Here is a 20,444-nt window from a genome sequence, read left to right as displayed (position 1 = left end):
TCTTACTTTCTGGGAGCAGAATCCGGAGCACGTCTCCACAGTCACGTTGGCCTGTACCAGGGAGTTGGGGAAGGCATGCGTGATGTTCTCCGGCAGTCGGAAGCAGCCCCGGTACGTGACGGTCCTCCCTGCGGGGAAGGAAATGGGGATCTGGTGAGAAGCGGTGCCTGCCCTTCTTGGGGCCTGACCCGGGGGGAAATGGCAGCTTCAGATCCTGAAATAGATGGAATTATACTCAGGAGGAGCAGATTCCAAATTGGAGAAGGTAAACTGCCCAGACAGGCTATGGTCAAGCCAGGCTCCTGACAAAAACCAGACTTCAGAACCTTACTCACCAGGGTCACTGACAGCGACCACTTGGCTGAAGCTGCTGAACTCCTGACTTGCTGCTCCCGCCAGCCCTCCGGGGACAGTGTCCATCCTTCCTCCCTCCCTCCTTCCTTTCCTCTTTCCCCTTCTCCCTTCCTTCCACAAATCTGTTGATTTTTTTTTTTTCTTTTTTGCCATGCTACGCAGCATGTGGGATCCTAGCTCCCGGATCAGGGATTGAACCCATGCCCCACTGTGAGTACCTCCCTGCAGCCTGGGGGGAGGCGGCATCTGGGTCACCCTTTTCACCCCACACCCGGTTCTGACCCTGACATACAGCAGGTGCCCTATACACGCTGAGAGGTAAGCATGCGGCATGAGCTGTGAGAAGTCAGTGATGTGAGATGCTGCTGGCAGAACCTCAGCTGCCTCTAGACTTCAGGTGTAGCACAGGCTGTCACTCCCATTCCACACCCTTCTCCCCCGATCCCCAGGTGAGAGTCCCAGGCCACTTAGGGCAGGAGGGCACCTTCAAGATGGAGCCACAGATGACCTGCTCTGCACCTTCCTCTGATCCCAACCTGAAGCTCAGGTCAAATAGACAAGTTTTTCTGTCTCTGGCAGGTGTTTTTTTTTTTTTTTTTAATCTAAAATTTCACTGATGTACATACTTCAGTGAAATTGAATCCAACTTCACAAAGAAGTTTCAATCCAGGTCCCTACCCTGGTGAACTCAAAACCTCCTTTTCTGTCCTCTGTGAACACTAAAACCTAAGGCGTGTGGCCACCAAGACCAGCAGCTTCCCCCGTGGAGACCCAGTGTTGCATAGCATCGTCTACTGTCTTCATCTCACCGCCATGATTCCTAGTTTCCGCTGAACTTTCTTGATAGTTCAGCTTTGCATTTACAGTAACACTTGTTCAGTTTTACCCAGCATTTCCTGGGCTTCCCTGATAGCTCAGTTGGTAAAGAATCCACCTGCAATATGGGAGACTGGGGTCCGATCCCTGGGTTGGAAAGATCCCCTGGAGAAGGGAAAGGCTACCCACTCCAGTATTCTAGTCTGGAGAATTCCAGGGACTGTATAGTCCATGGGGTCGCAAAGAGTCAGACACCACAGAGTGGCTTTCACTTTCACCAGCACTTCAAGGTGTTGTATAGCTAGGAAACATTCCTACTATCTGGCCCGCCGCTCTGCACTTGACAAAATAGACTGGAACCCAAAGATGGGAGGCCACACAGCATGTCTGAGAAACACCTAGACCAAGGCTCTGGGCCTCCTGATCGGTTTTTCTCTCCTACAGAGGACAAGGAAAGATGTGGTTTGGTCATGATCTCAAGCGATCTTTGGCAGACCCTAACACCTCGCCCCCTGCCACGAGCCTGTCCAGGGAAGGTGGTAGGGAAGGCAGAGCACAGTTTCCGTCCCACAGAATTTAGATGAAGGGCTGTGGATGCAGAGGTGGCATCCAGCAGGGGCAGAGAGAGCTCAGAGAGAGGCGGGCGCACTCACGCTTCCTGGAGCTGGGCTGCAGTTCCTCCACGCGGTACACGGAGAGCCGGCCCACCCCTCCGCACACGGAGCTCTTCTCCCCTTTGCACTCGTGGTTACACTCCTCCGGCCCGACGCTCATCGCTGGGAGTCGGTTTCCACAGTAGCACTCAGCCCCGGCCTCCAAGCCAGCGTAGATGTAGGACCTGAAGGCAGAGTGGGGCCTGGGGTGAGTTCCAAGCCTGGCCTGGGGTACTGAGATCTGGATCCAGGAACAGCCACTGGGTCTGGGGCCAGGATAAGGATGAGTCCTGGAATCTCAGGACAGGAACCCCAGGTCTCCAGACACTGAACCCAGAGCTCTTTCCACAGTCCTCTGCCATCTTGTCAGTAAACCTTGTCTTGGACAACTGCATCTGATCCGTCGAGCTCTAACAGCATTCCAACAGCCCACTGGCAGCAGAAGCACCACCTCAGGGACACAATTTCCACTCTCTGGGATTCCCTCTTAGCCTTATTTCCAGTGGAGCTGACCGTTAGGGCCCCCACTTACCGCTCAGCGCATGCATCCTGGCAGTGGGCGACGGTCATCTTTCTCAAGTCAAAAAACACAGCCCCCTTCAGAGTCCGCTCCTGGCCATCATCACTGAAGCATCCCACATAGGTGCCTGCAGGGGGTGAGGGAGAACCACAGCAGAAACTCAGACACCCCGGAGAGCAGGAGGGTCCCAATCCCTGAACCCACCCTTGGCATTGCCCTTCCTGGCTATGACACTTCTCAGAGAAGCCCAGGAGACAAGGTTGTGGTCCAACCTTCCTCACAGTGCTTCTGGACACGTCCAGCTTGTTCCCTTCCTGCCATCTTTCTTAGTTAATGGCCAACAGTCCCATAGACACCCTGCCAGGAGCCTGGCATCAGCCAGAATAAAACTTTCTTCCCCCAGCCCTCACCCACCAAGTCTAGCTGGTTTAATTGCTTCACCTGGACCCCTATCCTCTTCATCCCAATCCTTCCTAAGCCAGGAGAGGCCTGTCTGCCTCCATGAATGTCCTGATAGGCAGATTCTGTTGCCTCCTTGTGATCCAGAAGGAAGAAATGAGTTACGCAAAGTCTGATCTTAGCTAATATAGAGATCTTGCAAACAGGGAGAGCTAGTCCAAGAGAAAAAAAAACCTGCTGGGACATCCCTCATGGTCCAGGGGTTAAGACTTCGCCTTCCAATGCAGGGGAGGTGGGTTTGATCCCTGGTCAGGAGCTAAGATCCCACACATTACGCTACCAATAAATAGATAAATAAACCAAAGCAATATTGTTAACAAGTTCACTCAAGGCTGTAAAAATGGTTCACATTAAAAAAAAAAAAAAAAACAAAGAAAGAAAAGAAAATATCAGCCATCGCAGGAGGGTGGAAGCCCCCATCACTGGAGGTGTATAAGCGCCATCTATTAACATGTAAGAGGGCTGTCCTGTGTGGGAATCCCTAGGACCACAAGACCCTGAGCCCTCACCAGGTCAGGCATCTCCAGCACAACCCTGGAAGGGGACATTGAGGGGCAAGGTTCCACAAAGCAGTGACAGTGTTGACCCAATGGTGCACATGTCAGTGGGAAACAGTCCTGCCCCTCCACACACCAAGACGGGGAGCTGATTCCCAGAAACACACAGCAGAGCCTGGAGAACCTGAATGCTAATAAGTGCATTAGGTGTGTAAACATCACGTGCACCACAGCGCATTGAAGGAACTATGCATCAGGAGTTTGCAAACACACCATCACACCATCCGAACTGTGAACACACACCCACAAGAGTTGTGTGCAGATCTGGATCAGGCATCCATGATGAAGATGCTGCCCGTCTCCGGGGAAATGTTGGCACTCAGCTCCAGGATGTCTCAAGTGGCACCTGAGCAGCACACTGTAGCCTCTGGAAGTTGGGTGTCTCCGGGAAGCACTGTGCCCAAGGCCTCCCCATAGCCAGCCAGCTCCCAAACGGCTTTTCGGGAAGGAGTGACCATCTCGTCCACCAGTCCTGGAGCTCCCAGATCAGGCGAGACTGGTGCTGATTACTCCTGCCAAGAAGCTGACCCAAAACAGAAGCTCAGGGCCACCAGCTGAGTGCTTTGAAGGAGTGAGTCTGCCAGTCCACATTCCTGGGGACGTGAATCAGGGGTGACTTTCCTGGGTATGAACAGCATGCTTAAATCTGTCTCTGACCTTGATTAAATCATTTCAACATTCTGTGCCTCAGTTTCCTCAACTGTCAAATGGATAAAGGCACCCTCCCCCTCCCCTTGCTCATTTCTCCCACCCACATCTGGTCATGTCCCTGCTCCTTCCTGCACATCCACTCTTTGCTTCCTACTCATCTTTGATGGCAAGGCTTACAGTCCTGACCACTCCAGTCTTCTGCAGCCTCTCTTTTCCCTGCACCATTACATTGAGTGTCTGAAAAACTTGCTGTCACACAAATCCTGATCATTAAATGTTGTTAAAAATCATGTACACCTGTGTTTCTCATCTCTGCACCATGCTCGTTGAGGGTAGGGACCACAACTTCCCCTTAGGTGATGACTCACTGCCAAGGTCAGACATGATGCCAACAGTGGCTCAGAGCCTCTAAAACCCACACTGACATCCTGTGAGGATGCAAGAAGGAAAGCAGGGAGCCCAGATGCAAGGAGGGGCTGGTCCTATTGGCTACACAATGTGCAGTTCCCAGGGCCCCTGGTTAAAAAAAAGCCAGGCAAGGGAAGATGGCCAAGATGGTGGGAGACAGGACTCTCTGTCATGCCAGAAAAGGTTGAAGACCCAGAAACCTCAGAATAGAGAACTCTGGGCTTCAGCGAAAGCAAAGACCTTCAGTATCTGCCACAGGGTCTTGCCCCCTTCCAGGCTATGACCCTCTTGAGGCCACCTTCACCGGGATGCCCACCAGCAGACACATGGCCACACCCAGTGTCCATCCATGCATACAAGCTCCACTCCTCTACTCAGAGCTCCAGACACCCAGGCCCTGCAAGCTTCTCTCTCTTCATATAAATCTCAGTACTACCGAGACCAGAAAGCTTTCACCCAGGTCAGCGAGAATCAATCGTTCTCCTTAGCCTGCCTACTTAGTAAAAGAAAACTAATATTTGAGAAATTTCTGACATGTGTTGCTCAGCAAAGACAAAATTCTATTACAGCTTTCAAGTAAACATCCAAAACACAAGCTTGGGAGTTGTTAAACATTTATCACCGCTGATGGGAAATTAACGAGGAGGTTCTAAAGGTGACTGGGCTCAAGACCCCTGCAGGCTGAGACTGGCACATACACGTTTGCAGGGCGGGGCGGGAAGAAGAAGCTCTTGGGCATGGGCTGCCTCAGATTCAAATCCAGGCTCTGCTCTATCTGGCTGCGTGACCTGGCATGTGCAGCCTCTGCTTCCGCATCTGTGAAGCACACGGTCCCATGGAATTCGTGGGGGGGTTGTGAGAATACCATGAGCTAACATGGAAAGTTATCTAATGCAGGCGTGGCATGTAGTACAAGCTCAGGGTGACTGTTATTGTTGCAATGTGTCATTATTAATAATAAACACTTTTAGATTACTTTACTTCCCCGAAATGCAAACCCTTTCTCATTAAAATGGTGATAGCACTGCTGACATCATAAGGCTGTTTGAAGATTAAATTAAATGAGATAACAGATGTCCATCTAGGCAGAACAATGGTTGGCACACAGCAGATGCTCGGATAAGCGACAGATATTATTATTCTCATCCTACACTGTAACCTGGGGCCGGGTGTGCCGATGGCTCCGTAAATATTAGCAGAGCACATTAATAAAAGAGAAAGAAAGGGTTTCGAGCGGTCAGGGTTGGGTTCTTCAAAAACAAGGAGAGGCTAGCCAGCTCCCAGCTGGCTGGTGGGTGGAACTGACCAGTCTGGAGGAACACCCACGCCCGGCTGGCCCCGTCTCTGTTTGTAGCAAGACCCAGATACCTCCCCCCCATTCGTGAGGAGGAGGTGAGTCTTTTTTCCTGGAAAAATAATGAATGGCTTTTCTAACTCCCTGACAGAGGCGGGAATGTGTAGAAAGAAAGGACTTCCCAGGGATGCACTGGGACACATTCTGAGGCGGATTTATTACTTTCGGCTGAAACGGAGGCGATGCATTATTGTCTGTGACTCTGCATCTGTTCATTTGCACATCAAAATGGACATGCCGTGAGGCTATTAACGATGGCTTCAGAGATATTGGAATGTCTTTGGAAATTACTATCAATAAAAAACAAACTGGCTATGGAGAAGTTACTATTTTTCCCCTAGTAAACTTACTGACATTTTATTCCATTATGGATGTTGTCCAAGGTATAATGAAATGCTCAGTGATTGATGGGGCCTCCTGCGGCTTCCAAGCCTTGCCGGATCCCCTTACAGGAGGATGGCGGGCAGCCCGGGGCTGCGAAGAGACGCCCTCTTTGTCTGCAGCTCCAGCAGCTGTCCCGAGGGCGGGCCTCCACCAGGGAGGCCAGCCTGGCTATGCAGGGCCCCACAGAGCCCCAAGAGAGGAAGGGGGCTCCCAGAGGGTTCTAGGGCCAGTGCCTGCCTCTCCCCACTTGCTCTGAAGATCTTCAGCTGCGTGACACCACCGCCTCTCCCAGGGCGAATTCTTCCTCCAATCCTGGGGGATGTTCAAAATACTGAATAACTGATGGGAGGCATGGACTGGTCTGAATTGTCACCATTCAACACCAGAGCTTGACTGTTCCCGCTGAACTAGGCATTAACCCCTCCCTTGCCAGGTTTGGGGATCACCAGGGAGGGTCAGCCAGAGTGCAGAAGGTACTCAGAGACTCAGGACAGAAACCCTGGTGTATAATAGGTGATGATCTGTCGTGTTTGGATCTCACTACTGTCTTCAGCTTTCACTACAGCCTCTTCCATCACCTCTTTAAATGATGACTTAAAGAGTGCCTGCTGGTTCTGCAGGACGTAGATATTCTACACACGGGGCTGTAACCAGGTACCCCGAGTGCTCCTCTCTCCTGGCCAGTCACCCTGAAGCCAGGTTACTAAGAACTTGTCACTTCTGTGTAACAAGCCCCAAGTCTTTTGCATGTGCCTCTCGTATGCCTCAGTCATGCCGGATAGTAATCATCTAGATGCATATCTGATTCCACCACCACAGAAGGAGCTCCTCAAGTGTAAAGTGAAGAGCACACATGAAGACTCATATGTGCTAAGTGTGGACTGAGAAAAATAAAAAGAGGAATCATGGCTAATTTGCCAAGGTCATAGAGTCAATAACTGGCAATACCAAGAGACAAATCCAGGTCTGTTTTCAAAATCCATGCTCTTTCCATGCCTTCTTTATAAGAAATCCATGGTGACTTTGGTCATTCCTCTATACCTTAGTATAAATGAGTTACATTGTCATCTCCTTGATAGAGACTCCACTTCTTGATGTGTTGGGAGGAGTTTATAGAAATTATAACTATATGAAATGAGTTACAGAAGTGGTTCCTTGACTCTCCCTCATTCTTACAAGGAAAACTTGCTGAGGAATCCCACACAAGGGCTATGACCTAGAGGATTTCAGATGACACTTCCTTCTATGGAATTTTCTTCTATAGAAGGCATACTCCTGCAGTCTTCACTGTATCGGGCCACCATCTTCTTCTATATCCTGCCACTGAGGATTCAAAGCTCCAACCATACTTCTTACACTCAGGAGAGCACTTTTCCAGCGATTTGTACAGGATCAAATAAGGCGGTGACAGAGATGCTGAGACACTGTCTGAGATCAGTCACCACCCAACAACGGCTCTGACACTCCCTGGGTGCTCACGTCACACAGGCTCAGTCTCTAGGCCCCGCACAGTCTGGATAACTCGGTGCTACGAGCTCCGGGCTGGAGCCAGGCTGACCCCATGATGGAGTCCCAGTGGTGTGCCTCCAGCAGTTCTGGTCAGTGCCCTGTCCATGTCCCCCCAGCCTTGCTGTCTCCAGGCTGCACCCTAAGATGCAGGTTCTACCCTCATTCCAAGTCCCCATCTGCTCCATAACATACCCTGTACTGGCCACCTCCTCCCCTGTCTCACTTCCCACTCCCTACCAGTGTTCCTGGGGTCATGTCCAAAACAAACCACGTCCATGTGAATCCTAGTTTCAGGGTTTGCTTCCAAGGAACCAAAACTAAGAGAATGATCTTGGAGAATTTACTTAACAATCTCCATGCCTCTTCACCTGCAAAACTGAGTTATAATAATAGTGCATGCATGCTAAGTCGCTTCAGTCATGTCTGACTCTTTGTGACCTTATGGCCCATAGCCTGCCAGGCTCCTCTGTCCATGGGATTCTTCAAGCAAGAATACTGGAGTGGACTGCCATGCCCTCTAGGGGATCTTCCCAACCCAGGGATTAAACCTGTGTCTCTTACATCTCCTGCATTGGCAGGTAGCTTTTTACTACTAGCACCACCTGGGAAGCCCCATAACAATAATAATAACACATGTAAATACAACGCTTACAGGTGTGCGGTCACTGCTACACAAGTCAGCTATTGTTATTAAATAATAATAAGAATTCCTGACTGCCAGTGCATACAGTAGGCCCCCTAGTCCAGTGGTCCTCAGCCTCAGTGCACATGCAAACCACCTGGAGACCATGCTGCCCCAGACTGCAGCCTGCAGTTCTGCAGCCCTTGCCCCAGAGTTCGAGACTTGGGGAGTCCGAGAGAATCTGAGAACCTGCATTTGCAACAAGCTACTGGGTGGTGCTGGGTTGCCGGCCTGGGATCCCACTTACCGAACTGTTGCTGTACATTATCACATTTAATCCTCACCACAACCCTGGGGCAGACATCTCGACCTCCATTTCCAAGGGACAGAGAAATTAAGAGACGTGGTCACCCAGTAAGTTTGGGGAATGAGCCAGGATTTAAGCTCAGGTCTGTCTCAGCTCTAAGATGCTTACACATCTCAACCCCCAGCCACATGCAGTCCAGCTAGGGAGTGAGCAAAACTCCCAAGGGCTTCCCCTCCCAGGCCCCTCCCGTCTGTGGCGGGGCTGGGGAAGCAGGCTGCGGGAAGGCCACGGGCCTTCGGTTCCCACTTCTCAGGCTGCAGGCAGGGCCAAGGAGAGCGGACACCACTCCTGTGCCCTGAAATGGGGCTCCCGGTAAGAGCTCCCATATGCGTAAGGGGACTCAGGCTCAGCACCTACCTCGGCTGCTGGTGGCTGGCTGGGGGGCCTCGGGGCTCAGCGCGGGCGGCCCCGGGGGGTCCCCCATGAAGTGGTGGAACCAGCGACGCCGCAGCTGGCGCAGCTCCGAGTTGCGGCTGCGGAGCCAGCGGGGGCCGGGCCGGGGCCGGGGCCGGGCCAGGGGGCCCCGCAGCACGTCCACGCCGAGCAGCAGCTCCGGGCTGACCCGGGCGTCGTGCAGGGCTCGGCTGTCCAGTAGGCCCACGCCCAGCGCCACAGCGGCCACGGGCAGGGCCTGCAGCGGGCCAGGGGCCCGGGGGCCCGGCGGGAGGCCCACGCGGGCCCGCTGCAGCAGCAGCAGGCTGCCGGTCATCAGGTAGGCGGCCGTGAGAAAGAAGAGCAGGAACTGCGTCCGGCGGAGAAACTTCTGGAGTCGGAAGAAAGGTTTGGCCATGCCCCTGGGCGGCAGGGCTCCCAGCTGGAGCCCGGGGACGGCTCCTAGCACCCAGGTGGGAAGGAGGCCGGAGCCTCCAGAGGTGTCATCCCCGCATGCCAGCACCGGCCTGTTCTCTCCTGGGGCTACTGCTCCTCCTGCCCCGTTTCCAGCAGGTGCTCAGATAGCACCATCGCTGAGCTCCGGCCCTGGGCCCTGCAGCTGCAGCTTCTGCCCAAGTGTCAGGAACTTCGCCATCCCTGGGTTCTAGCGACCTTCATGTCCCGGCTCCAAAACCTGGAAAAGAGAAGAGCGCTTAGAGGCGATGGGAGGGTCCACCTCTCCCACTGCCCCAGGGTCAGGAGCCCCACGCCTCTGTGTTCTGTCAGCCAAAGGGGCTGGCTATGCTGCAGAAGCGAGGGACAGAGCACCTGGTTCCAACCCCAGCTCTGCCGCTGGACGACTATGTGACAGCAGGTGGGCTATTTTGGTTCATGGGGCCTCAGTCTCCTCATCTGTAAAATGGATCTAATGCTCTACCCTGGAGCAATAGGACAATCCACTGATGACAACAGGAAGGAGGAAAAACAGCAGCAGTGACCTTGTATGAATCCTTAAACTATATGCCAGGTTCTGATTTAGACGCTTTATGTATCATCTCATTTAATCCTCACCCCAACCCAGAGAGAGAGATACATACAGCATTACCCCCATTTTACAGATGAGGAAACTGTGGCAAAGGGAGACTAAGTAAATTTCCCAAAGTCACACAACTAGGGAGAAGAGGAACCAAGGTTTGGAAGAGCGTGAATTCAGAGCCTGAACTGTGAACCCCCACACGGCCCAACCTGTAATGAGACCCTACTACCTATATGTGCACTCAGGCCAGGGCATGAGTATACAGCAGGTGCTCAATGCATGTGTGTACTGGGGCTGCAAACTGTCTTTTGGACATGCTTCTACAGAGGTGGGTTGGTTTTAACCCAGGAGAGGGCACAGAGGAGGGGGTGGGCTTGCATAGTCTTCCTTGCTTCCTGAAGGGGGGACAGCAGAGCGGGAGAGCCCCCGGGACCATGCACCTGTCAGCAGAGGCTGGATTCCTGGTGCAGAGAAGCAAGGAGGCTCTCGGAGCAGCCTTCCCAGGGTGCCCCTCTGCTCCCCAGGACTCAGCTCTCACACTGGGCTTTGGTTGCCTTTGACGGCGCCTCTGAAGTGCACTGTCGGGGGTTGGCAAAGGGGCCCGCAGCTGCTGCGAGCTGGGCTGCTGGGTAAGGACAGCCCAGAACACAAGGACAGGCTTGTCCCAGGGTGAAAGGCGTGACTAAGCTGCTGCCTGTAACTAACAGGCCCGGGACCCCCGCCAGGACCCCGAGGCCCCTCAATGGCTGCTCTGTGCCCTGGGGACAGTGGCCGGGTGTGAGAGGAAAGACAACGTTTAGGCTCTTGTGGCCTGGCATTCCAGGGTCTGGGAGGGGGTGGTGTCAGACCAGCATGACCCTTTCTGATTCAATGCCGAGAGCCGCCAGTTTCTGATGCTTCTGGGGAGGGTAGGATCTGAGAATCAGGGGGGTCCAGTGGGTCCTTTAGGCTGGGGCAGGGGTGGCAGGGTAGGGAGTTAGCAAATGAAAGTGGAATTAAATGCTGAGTCTGGGAGCCATTTCAGACGGGTCTCCAGAGCTTTTATTTTCTCTGTAAGCTGGTGTGTGCCAGGCCCACCCCAGCTAGCCTCGTCAGATTTGTAAAACCACAGAGAAAATCCCAAGAAATCCGGATTGATCCCCCTGCCTCCAGCTTTGGCCCCTCCAATCCATCCTCTGCAAGGCTGCCAAGGTGATCCTCCTAACACGCAAATCTGATCACGGCGCTCCCCTGCTTAAAACCCCTTTCAATAGCTCCCTGTGGCTTTGGGATAAACTCCAAGCTCCTTAGCATGACATACAAGGCCCCCTTCCTGATCCAGCCCAAGCAGCTTGTCTCTGCTGGGCCCTTCCCTTCTGCTTCTTCATCGCATGCACATGTGTGTCTAAACACACACACACCCCATGGCCCAGCAAAACAACCACAGCACATCTGCCCTGGTGCCTTTGCACATACTTCACTTGATGTCTTTTCCTCCCTCTTTGCCTGGTGAATCCCTCTGTATCTCCAAGAATCAGCCCAGGTGTCACTTCCTCCGAGAAGCTCTCCCTGACCACCACCCACCTACTGGTATAGATTTCTCTGCCTCCCCATGCTGACCCTTATCCCAGCATTTGCCATCCTGGGATGATTTTAATTGTCCTTGTACTTGTCAACCATCCTTGCAGGACTGCAACTGACTCCAGGCTGGAGGCCATATGCTATGTATGCATTTTGGTAACCCCAGCTCACAACATGAGTCCCAGCAGAATAGATGCTCAGCCCTCTCTGTGTCTGAATACATTTTCTAAATGGATGAGGAGATACACTGATAGGTGAATTCTGATATCAGAAACCTGTTTCTGTGGGGGTCTTGTTCAGTCGTTCAGTCCTGTCTGACTCTTTGTGACCCCATGACCTACAGCACTCCAGGCTTCCCTGTCCTTCACCATCTCCCAGTGTTTGCTCAAACTCATGTCCATTGAATCAGTGATGCCATCCAACCATCTCATCCTGTCACCCCCTTCTTCTCCGGCCCTTAATCTTTCCCAGCATCAGGGTCTTTTCCAATGTTGGCTCTTCTCATTAGGTGGCCAAAGTATTGGAGCTTCAGCTCCAGCATCAGTCCTTCCAATGAATGTTCAGGGTTGATTTCCTTAGGACTGACTGGTTTAATCTCCTTGCTGTCCAAGGGATTCTCAAGTGTCTTCTCCAGCACCACAGTGGGTGATCTTAGGGCAATGAAATCTCAAATTCTGCTTATCCAGAGCTGTGGGGGCCTCCCTAGAAAGGTGGGAGACAAAGCGATACCTGAGCACAAAGGACACAGCTTCACCAGTTCAGGCCTTAGAGACACGTGGAAGTTAACACAGGTGCTGAGCTTTATATGCGATCTTTCCTGTGTCGTCATTTTAAGAAAAGGGGCTTCCAAATCTGCTTGCCAAAGGCTTCTGGTTACAAAATTGAGATTCTATCAGTAGAAAATCCTATAAAACTAAAATAAAAGGGGAGTGTGGACCCCTGCTGTGGGAAGAAAGGTTCTGATGAGATGGAGCCAAAAGGTGGGCAATGGATCAGCAGTTCAGAATTTTGAAGGCAAGATGCAGCCTGAATTCCATATACGTTTGTATAGAGGAGCTGCGAACATGCTACAAAGGGTGCAGCAGGGTGACGTGTGGTCAACGCTGATCATTCCGGAATTAAGTGATCACACCTGGGTTCACCAAGGCACCTGCCCCCCCACCAAGTTCTCTCTGGAGCCACCCCTTCCCACGGGGGCCCTCCCCTAGTCTGGGGAGATGGACAGTGGGCAAGGGGGCAGGGGACAGCTGCTTTCAGGTCAGAGCTCCACGACCCCTGCTTCTGATAAGATGATACGATGGGCTGCCACTCTGAACTTTCCACATTGCAAAGCTGATTCCCAGCCCAGAATACCTGCCGCTGCCTGGATGGGGGTGGGGTGTGGGGCTCTGTAAACCCACAGTATTAGCAACCTGTCCCCTGGCCCAGGTTTCTGCTCTGCAATCATCCCCCACTCTCTGCCATGTTCACCTCTCCCCCAGGGCACAGACAACACCTGATTTACAGTCACATCCCCAGATCCTAGCATGCAGCCCGCAGGACAGTGCCTGTAAATGTCTGTTGAGTGACTGTATGGGAAAAAGGCCTGGAGGGTGGGGGGAGGGGTGCTGAGTCAACTGCAGCATCTGCACAAGGACTCAGAGCCAAGCCACAAGGCAGCTGAAGGACAGAAGCAGCCACCACCTGGGAAGGGGGGCTATATCTAGCCACTGCCCATCAGCTGTGCCCACTGCACCCCAAAGCCAGGAGGCCCTCCATCAGAGCAAATCCGCCTTGAGCAAGTCACTGAACAGGTGGTACCTCAGGCTTCCCATCTGTGGAATGGGGGTTAAGCATTGTCATGGGGCCGAATGAGAGAGGAAACCTCTTACCTACAGCCAGTGGCAAAGGAAGCAAACTTGGAAGCTCCCTGGAGGAGACGCCTGCAGCAGTGAACTGTGGGGGACATCAGCCACCCTCACCTCCAGTGAACTTCCAACTCCCTGCGGTGGGACCAGTATACCGTTCTTACCTGCAGCTGCCTCCATGCTAAGATAGGTGTTAGCAACTGCCTGCTATTTCTTTCTTTTTTTGGATATTTATTTATTTGCCGAACCACGAGGCACGTGGGGTCTTAGCTCGCCACTAAGAGATTGAACCTGTGCTCCTTGTACTGGAAGTGTGGAGTCTTAATGACCGGACTGCCAGAGAAGTCCATGCTTGCTTTTTCAATGCCGAAGAATCTGCCTGCAATGCAGGAGACCTGGGTTTAATCTCTGGGTCGGGAAGATCCCCTGGAGAAGGAAATGGCAACCCACTCCAGTATTCTTGCCTGGAGAATCCCATGAACAGAGGAGCCTGGCAACTGCAGTCCACAGGATCGCAAAGAATCAGACATGACTAAGCGATTAACACTTCCATCCCTCTTTTGCAGCATTTAGTAATTAGGCTACACTGGATTGTGTGTTTCACCTGCACCATCTCATTTACTCCATATCTCCTGTCAAGGGGGATAATCTGATCACCCCCATTTAAGAGCCTGGGTCTCTAAAGCTCAGCTGGTCAAGGCCAAACTAGGGCCAGGATTCAGACCCCAGCTCCCTGCTCCCAGAGCCCACCATGTCCACTCAGCTGCCCGCCTCTCTCCCCACCCCAGCTCCAAAGAAGGCAAGATGAAATCCTGAAAGTGGGTTGGTATGCCTCCATCAGATCTCTTTGAAAACATGCCAGGATGAAGCTCCCAGACACGGTGCCACCCACAGAGCACCAACCCCCCCCAACCAGACTGCCCAACGCTGCCATGTGGTGACAGTCCCAGCCTCCTGACCCCGCCCCTCCTCTGCAGGTCTGGGTCATTTTTTCCCAAGGCACGCGTCCCATGTGACACCTCCCATCTGGGAACCATGCAAAGTGCTTCAGGGGAAGGGTAGGGAGGCTGGGGCACCCCCCACCCCTGCCTGAGTCTCCAGGCTTCTCGGGAAGGAGGGGACACCAAGGAGGCACAGAGCCTCAGGTTGGACAAGGTGGACACCAGGTGCCCTGCCTGGAGGTCTGCCAGAGGCCCAAGAGCAACCCCAGAAGACACCAGGGCCCAGGGAGGGAGACCCTCAGCTTCTTCCGAGGAATGAGAAGAGAACACCGGGACAGGGAGGCTTCTGGGGGTCTCTGGGCGGGAGCAGGAGCCTAGCACAGGTGGGGACACAGACAACCTGAGCTGTTACTTTGTTGTCATCTGGACCCCAGGTGGCAGCCATGGCTCAGTTTGAAGCAGGGGGTGGGGGGGCGTTGGGCAGATGGCACCAGGCTGAGATTTCTGAGGGACTGAATAAGTGAGCGTTGGCGACAGCCAGGAGAAGAGAGAAGGCAGCCACGGGGGCCTGTGGGCTGCAGAAAGAGCTCAGAGAGGGCCCAGGCCCGACCAGTAGCCATTGGGGTTCAGTCACGTGACTCTACCATTCCCCCCCACTGCCCCCACCAGAGAGGACAGACGGGGAAGGAGAGAACACTGGTAGCCTTAGGAACGCCACGGCCACTGCCGTGTGGGCCGTGACCATCTGGGGATCCAGAGCCGTGCGCTCTTAGCTGGGTGAGCCCCAAACACAAGAAACAGGGACCACATGTTGCTCCCGCAGACAAGGAGATGGGCATTCATGGTCCAGCGGCTCAGAGCCCCAGCCTCCATGAGGCTGAGGGTGTCTCAGCCTCTAAACTTCAGCAAAGCCCCACTGAGAGCCTCCAGCTGGGCTTGACACTATGAAATAGCCACCCTCTCCCCGCCCCGTTTCTTCCCACCCTCAGTCCCTGCCACTGCCCTGCCCAAGCTCAATGCCTGTCATCTGGATGCTGTCCCCCCCCCTCCCAGAGGCTGCCCTCTCCTAGAAGCCTCACAAAGAGATCTTTCTAATACCAAGAACTAGCAAAGCTCCAGGCTTCAATGGCTCTCCAGGACTCAGATGACCAAGTTCAAGCCCCTCAGCCTGGTATTCACTGGCCCTTCCTGGGTCAATCTCCCAGCAAATTCCTTTCAACATTCCTTCCAGAACTTGATGCCCCACTGGCCAGCATGCGATGCTTCAAGCCCCCTCACACTTACTCTTCTGTCGGCCAGGAATGCTAATGGGTGCCCCGTCTTGTGGCTCAGAAATGGTTTGTAGCCACCAAACTCAGCTCCAATGCCACCTCCTCCATGAAGCCTTCCTGGTCCCCAGAGCAGAGCTGCTCTCAGAGCTCAACGGGGAGGCTAGATGCTCAGGTGACGTGTCCTGCCTTGAGTCCCAGGTACACTGCACACTTCTCCTCCCAGCCTAAGGACCCCTCATAGACACAGGCAGTGTCTGTGGGATACAGGGCAGACCCCAGAAATCTGTGCCCATGGGTCACCCTCCCCCAAGTGCTCAGGGCCATACTGCCCTCACCCTCAGGTCCCAAGGCTCTGGGTCTTGAAGGCTCAGAAAGAGAACAAAGGACCCACTAAACAGAGATCTGCTGGGCCCTGAGATGGGACAAGGTTTGGGAAATGGGAATGCGGTGGGGTCCCTGCCTTTGAAGAGGCAAATCTTTTGATCTTCTGAACTTCAGAACTTAAGGGGAAAGTTCCAAATTAAGAAGTGGTGCTTAAAAGGTATAAAACATAATACTAAGGTCAATACTCCAGTCAAAGCAAAGGAGGTGGGGGAGGGGGATTCTTCCAGTAAACTCAGTGCTCTGGATTGGGAAGATCCCCTGGAGATGGGAAGGGTTCAGATAAAAAAGGACTAAATCTGTATGTACCACATTAGAGATGGCAAGATACTCTCACACACTCTCAAGTGTGCTGAAAGAATCAACAGATCATCAAATGAATGAGTGATCTTCCCATAAACTTGTGAAGTCAAAATCATTACCATCTCCATCAGGGACAGGCAGAATTTGAGACAGAGAGGCCAAATTAACTTGACCAAAGACAAACAGTTATTGCTAGACTGAACTCAAGTTTTCAGATTCCAGGTTTGTGATATCATCTACCATATCATGTGGCCTTCATCCATTCAACTCCATCCATTCCTCCAGATACTCAGCTAGGGGCCAGGGCTGCAAAGAAAGCCAGAACACCTCCATGGGGGGTGGCATCTCCCCTTTTTAGTTGGTTGGTCTGGAGCCCAACCCACTCTTCCAAGAGCCAAGTACAGACTCTTTTAGGCTATCTCTGGGCCACTTCTTTGGTAGAAACCTATTTTGTGCATGTGCTTCGATGTTTCTTCCACTGAGTGGCAAATTCTTGAGGGCTGTCCAAACCTCACTGAGTGATTTGGATAAATCTGGGCAAGTGGGTAGAGCACCCAGCCAAAGTTAGCCTCGCCCTCCTCTGGCTCTGTGCCTGAAGTCACTGGGATAGGGGACTTATGCTGGGGGGACCACCTTGGACCCTCCTGTCCTCAGAACCCTCCTGACCCCCTCATGAGTTTTCAGCAGTAAGAGACAGAGAATTGAAGTGGAGAGGAAAGCTTTAATAGCTACCAAGAGGCTCGCAGCATTTGAAGCCACACATGGTTAATCCAGCCCATTCTTCCAACCACTCTCACATCCACCCTAGGAAATACAGTTCCTCCCTAACTATGTTCTCCAAAAGAACCACCCTTCCAACAACTTTCCAGGTGACACATCAACATGTGTATTGTGCTCAGTCGCCTCTGACTCTTTATGACCCCAAAGACTGCAACCCGCCAGGTTTTTCTGTCCATGAAATTTTCCAGGCAAGAATACTGGAGTGGTTTGCCATTTCCATCTCCAAGGGATCTTCCTGACCCAAGAATCGAATCCAGTGTCTCTAGTGTCTCCTGCATTGGCAGGCAGGTTCTTTACCGCTCCACCACCTGATATGTCCACATGCTGGTTATTAAAGCCGAGAGGAGGAGAGATTTAAAGCAGTAGAGTGAAAAGAAACCCAGGGAGAAGATAGTCCAAGGCCACGTTCCAGCTCTCACTCCCCAGATGAGCGGGGCCTGCCTCCAGCCCAGTTCTGCCCCTGCTGGTGGGTCTGATCATCACTCACATCCTATGGATAAAGGTCTTAACACTGAGCTGTATTTCTGCTTTGCAAATAAGATCATCTATAGACACAGAGAACAAACTTACGGACACCAAGGGAGAAGCGAGGTGAGATGAACTGGGAGATTGGGATGGACATATAGACATGACTGATACTACGTATACAACAGATAACTAATGAGAACCTACTATAGAGCTCCGGGGACTCTACTCCGCGCTCTGTGGTGACTGAAATGGGAAGGACATCCAGAACAGAGGGGAGATATATGTACAGCTGATTCACTTTACTGTACAGCAGAACTAACACAATATTGTAAAGCAACCATACTCCAATAAAAACTGATTGAAAAATTAAAAAATAAAGACAGAACTGCCCCCAGACTCCTTTGCCCTGGCCTCAGTGAAGCTCCAGATGGAGAATCCAGGGGACTGGCCTCACCAAGACTGACTAGGGTCTGAGCCGGATGGGAGCACAAGCCAGGTGTGTCTGTAGAGAAACACACCTTCCCAAGAAGCACTGCTCAGACGCAGTTCGGTCCCAGCCTGGAGGCTCTGGGCTGCCTGTTGAGGCGGGCTCTACAGGGAAGCAGCTCTGCAACTCACTCCCCAGTGCTCCGAGGGCTCAGGCCTTAGCAGCCCACTGGTGGCCCGCAGCATCCACTTCCGCCTGACTAGGCAGACAGGAGACGAGGGGCAGGGGCCGCCATCTGCTCAATGCAGGCATCTCCTCACTTCTAGCCAGACATGCTATAGGGTACAGGCCAGCACCCCACAGCGCTCCAAGTGAAACAAGGGAGCCCCTCGCCCCAAAACAAAGCACGCTTCCAGAGGAGCCGTGGAAATGGTCGTGCTGAAGACCGGAGGATGCTGCGGCAGGGCAGGGCCAGGGGGCTTGTCTGCGAGGAAGATGAGGGCTGCCAGGCTAACCCCACCAGCCCAGCTGTGGGCCAAGCTTCCTTTAGCGAGTGTGCACGGGAGATGAACACAGCTGCTCTTCCCCCATGGAACTGCTGGGCTCTGGGGGCAACCAGTGGGCCCACCGGGGCATCATCTCCAAGGGATTTGTGAGGCCAGAGCTAAGTGTATGGGGAGGGTGGGGGCGGTGAGGGGAATACTGGAGAGAACCTCCCCCCACCTTGCCCTCTCTCCAGCACTTGCAACCGCCAGGTCGAGGTTGCTGCAGGCAGAGCGCAGCAAGCCAGCCCTCTGCTGCCTGTATTCCCCTCTCCACAAGCCCTCACTTCCTGTGCCTGAAAACCTAAGCGATTCAGAGGAGAAAAAGAAAAAGTCACCTCCTCTCCCCATCTCCTGATTCCAACCATGGCGTTCCTACATGGGATAAGCCAAGCGCTCCATAAACTGAAGCCCGCCCTTCCAGCGACAAGAGAGACGACGGCGTCTAGTGTTGTTAGAAAAGTGCAGCGGAGTTCCGAGTCTGTCCATCTTGGTGCTGCTGGGGACCAGGCGAGTGCGGGCAGCAGCAGGATCCCAGGGCAGGGCTGTGCGGCTGGAACCCTCACGTCCAGCCTTCCCAGTGCTCAGAGAAGGGTCAGAGGTCTCCCTCCCCGCCCCTGCCTCCCCACTGGGCAAGGCGGCACCGAGCAGGCATCATTCGTGGGCACAGATGCTCCGGGAAAACAGACACCCGGGAGGTTATCCGGAGCTGAGGACCCCCCTTGAGGCTTCTCATGAGACACAAAAAACCGCAATTAGCAGCCTCCAGTCATGAATCTCCTTCTACACTTAGGAAGATGCAAAAGCTCTACTTAGGGTAATTTTCCGGACAAAATACATACGTTTCGCCTTTGTCCATGCCTCCGTTCAAGTTCACCAAGAGACGGAGAAAAACCTCCGCTGACCGCAAACCTGGCGTGCTAGCAGAACGAGAGAAAGCTGCCGCTAGGTAAACGTCTCCTCTTAGAAAAGGCAGTGCGCACCCCAAATCCTGTCCTCACCCCTTCCCCGGGCCCGTATCCAAGGCTCCATCCTGGAAAACGGACAGTCTCTGAGGGTTCCAAGGTGGGTACGAGGCTTGGGAAACTGCCTTGAGCACCCCCGCCCCATCCCGCTCGTCCGAAACCTCCCTCCACCCAAGCGCACACACTCCCGGGCGAAGCCGCCCCGGCCCCGCGAGAGGCACCCCCCGCCAGCGCGCCCCGAGCCGGAGCAGGTGCAGCCCCGCCGCGCTCCCGGCCGCGTCTACACAAACTTGTTGGCCCGCGGCTGGGGGAACCCTGCCCGCAGCCCGCGCAGGGGTCCCGGCTGGACCACCCGGAGACCGCACTCACCCACGCGATCGCTGCCGGCTGGGGCGCCCGCTCCCCGCCTCCCCGGGGCGCTGAGCCCGCAGCCCCGCAGTGCCCAGAACCTAGGCGCCCCCGGCGCCCGCACGCCCCCGGGTGGCCCGCGGCGAGGAGCGGCCCAACGCGCCCCGGGCACAGGGCGCCGCCGCCTGGCTCCCTGGGCTGCGGACGTCCGGGCTGAGCCGCGGCGGCAGAGCGAGCGGGCGCCGAGCGGGCAGCGGGGCGAGCGGGCGAGCGGGCGCCCGGCTCTGCACATGCTCACTCGCGCGGCCCGGGGACAGCGGCCGGCCGCCGCCGGGTCCTAGAGGCGACCGTCCTCCCGCCGCCCGTGGGAGGGGTGGCCCAGGTGCTGGGGACCAGCCCACCCGGCGCAGCCACACTCGCTGCTGGGAAGCAGAGTCGCCGGCCCCCAGTCCCATCCACAGACTGCCATACACACACACACAGCCTCCCTTGCCGTAATACACACCAGGCTAATGCATTAGCGCTCACACCAACACACGTCTACACGAA

The 20,444-nt window shown here is 54.0% G+C and overlaps 1 protein-coding gene across 3 annotated transcripts in view; it reads right to left on the bottom strand.

Annotated features, from left to right (window-relative positions):
• WSCD1 (WSC domain containing 1) overlaps positions 1-20,146 on the bottom strand; it is a 42,759-nt gene extending 22,613 nt beyond the window's left edge. For 2 of the 3 annotated variants that reach the window (XM_065909403.1, XM_065909406.1), the window contains exons 1-5: positions 19,917-20,146; positions 9,012-9,720; positions 2,356-2,470; positions 1,824-2,008; positions 7-128 (exon numbers count right to left, since the gene is read on the bottom strand). In XM_065909403.1, coding sequence (XP_065765475.1) covers positions 7-128; positions 1,824-2,008; positions 2,356-2,470; positions 9,012-9,444 — 855 coding nt within the window. In that variant the 5' untranslated portion in view covers positions 9,445-9,720; positions 19,917-20,146. Of the gene's footprint in view, positions 1-6; positions 129-1,823; positions 2,009-2,355; positions 2,471-9,011; positions 9,721-19,424; positions 19,503-19,916 lie in introns of all 3 variants that reach the window. The other variant, XM_065909405.1, reaches the window with a different exon arrangement.
• Positions 20,147-20,444: the final 298 nt, after the last annotated feature.

Source organism: Muntiacus reevesi, chromosome 18 (assembly GCF_963930625.1).
Source record: "Muntiacus reevesi chromosome 18, mMunRee1.1, whole genome shotgun sequence".
Taxonomy (NCBI): Eukaryota; Metazoa; Chordata; class Mammalia; order Artiodactyla; family Cervidae; genus Muntiacus; species Muntiacus reevesi.
This window is presented reverse-complemented; position numbering and strand designations above follow the sequence as displayed.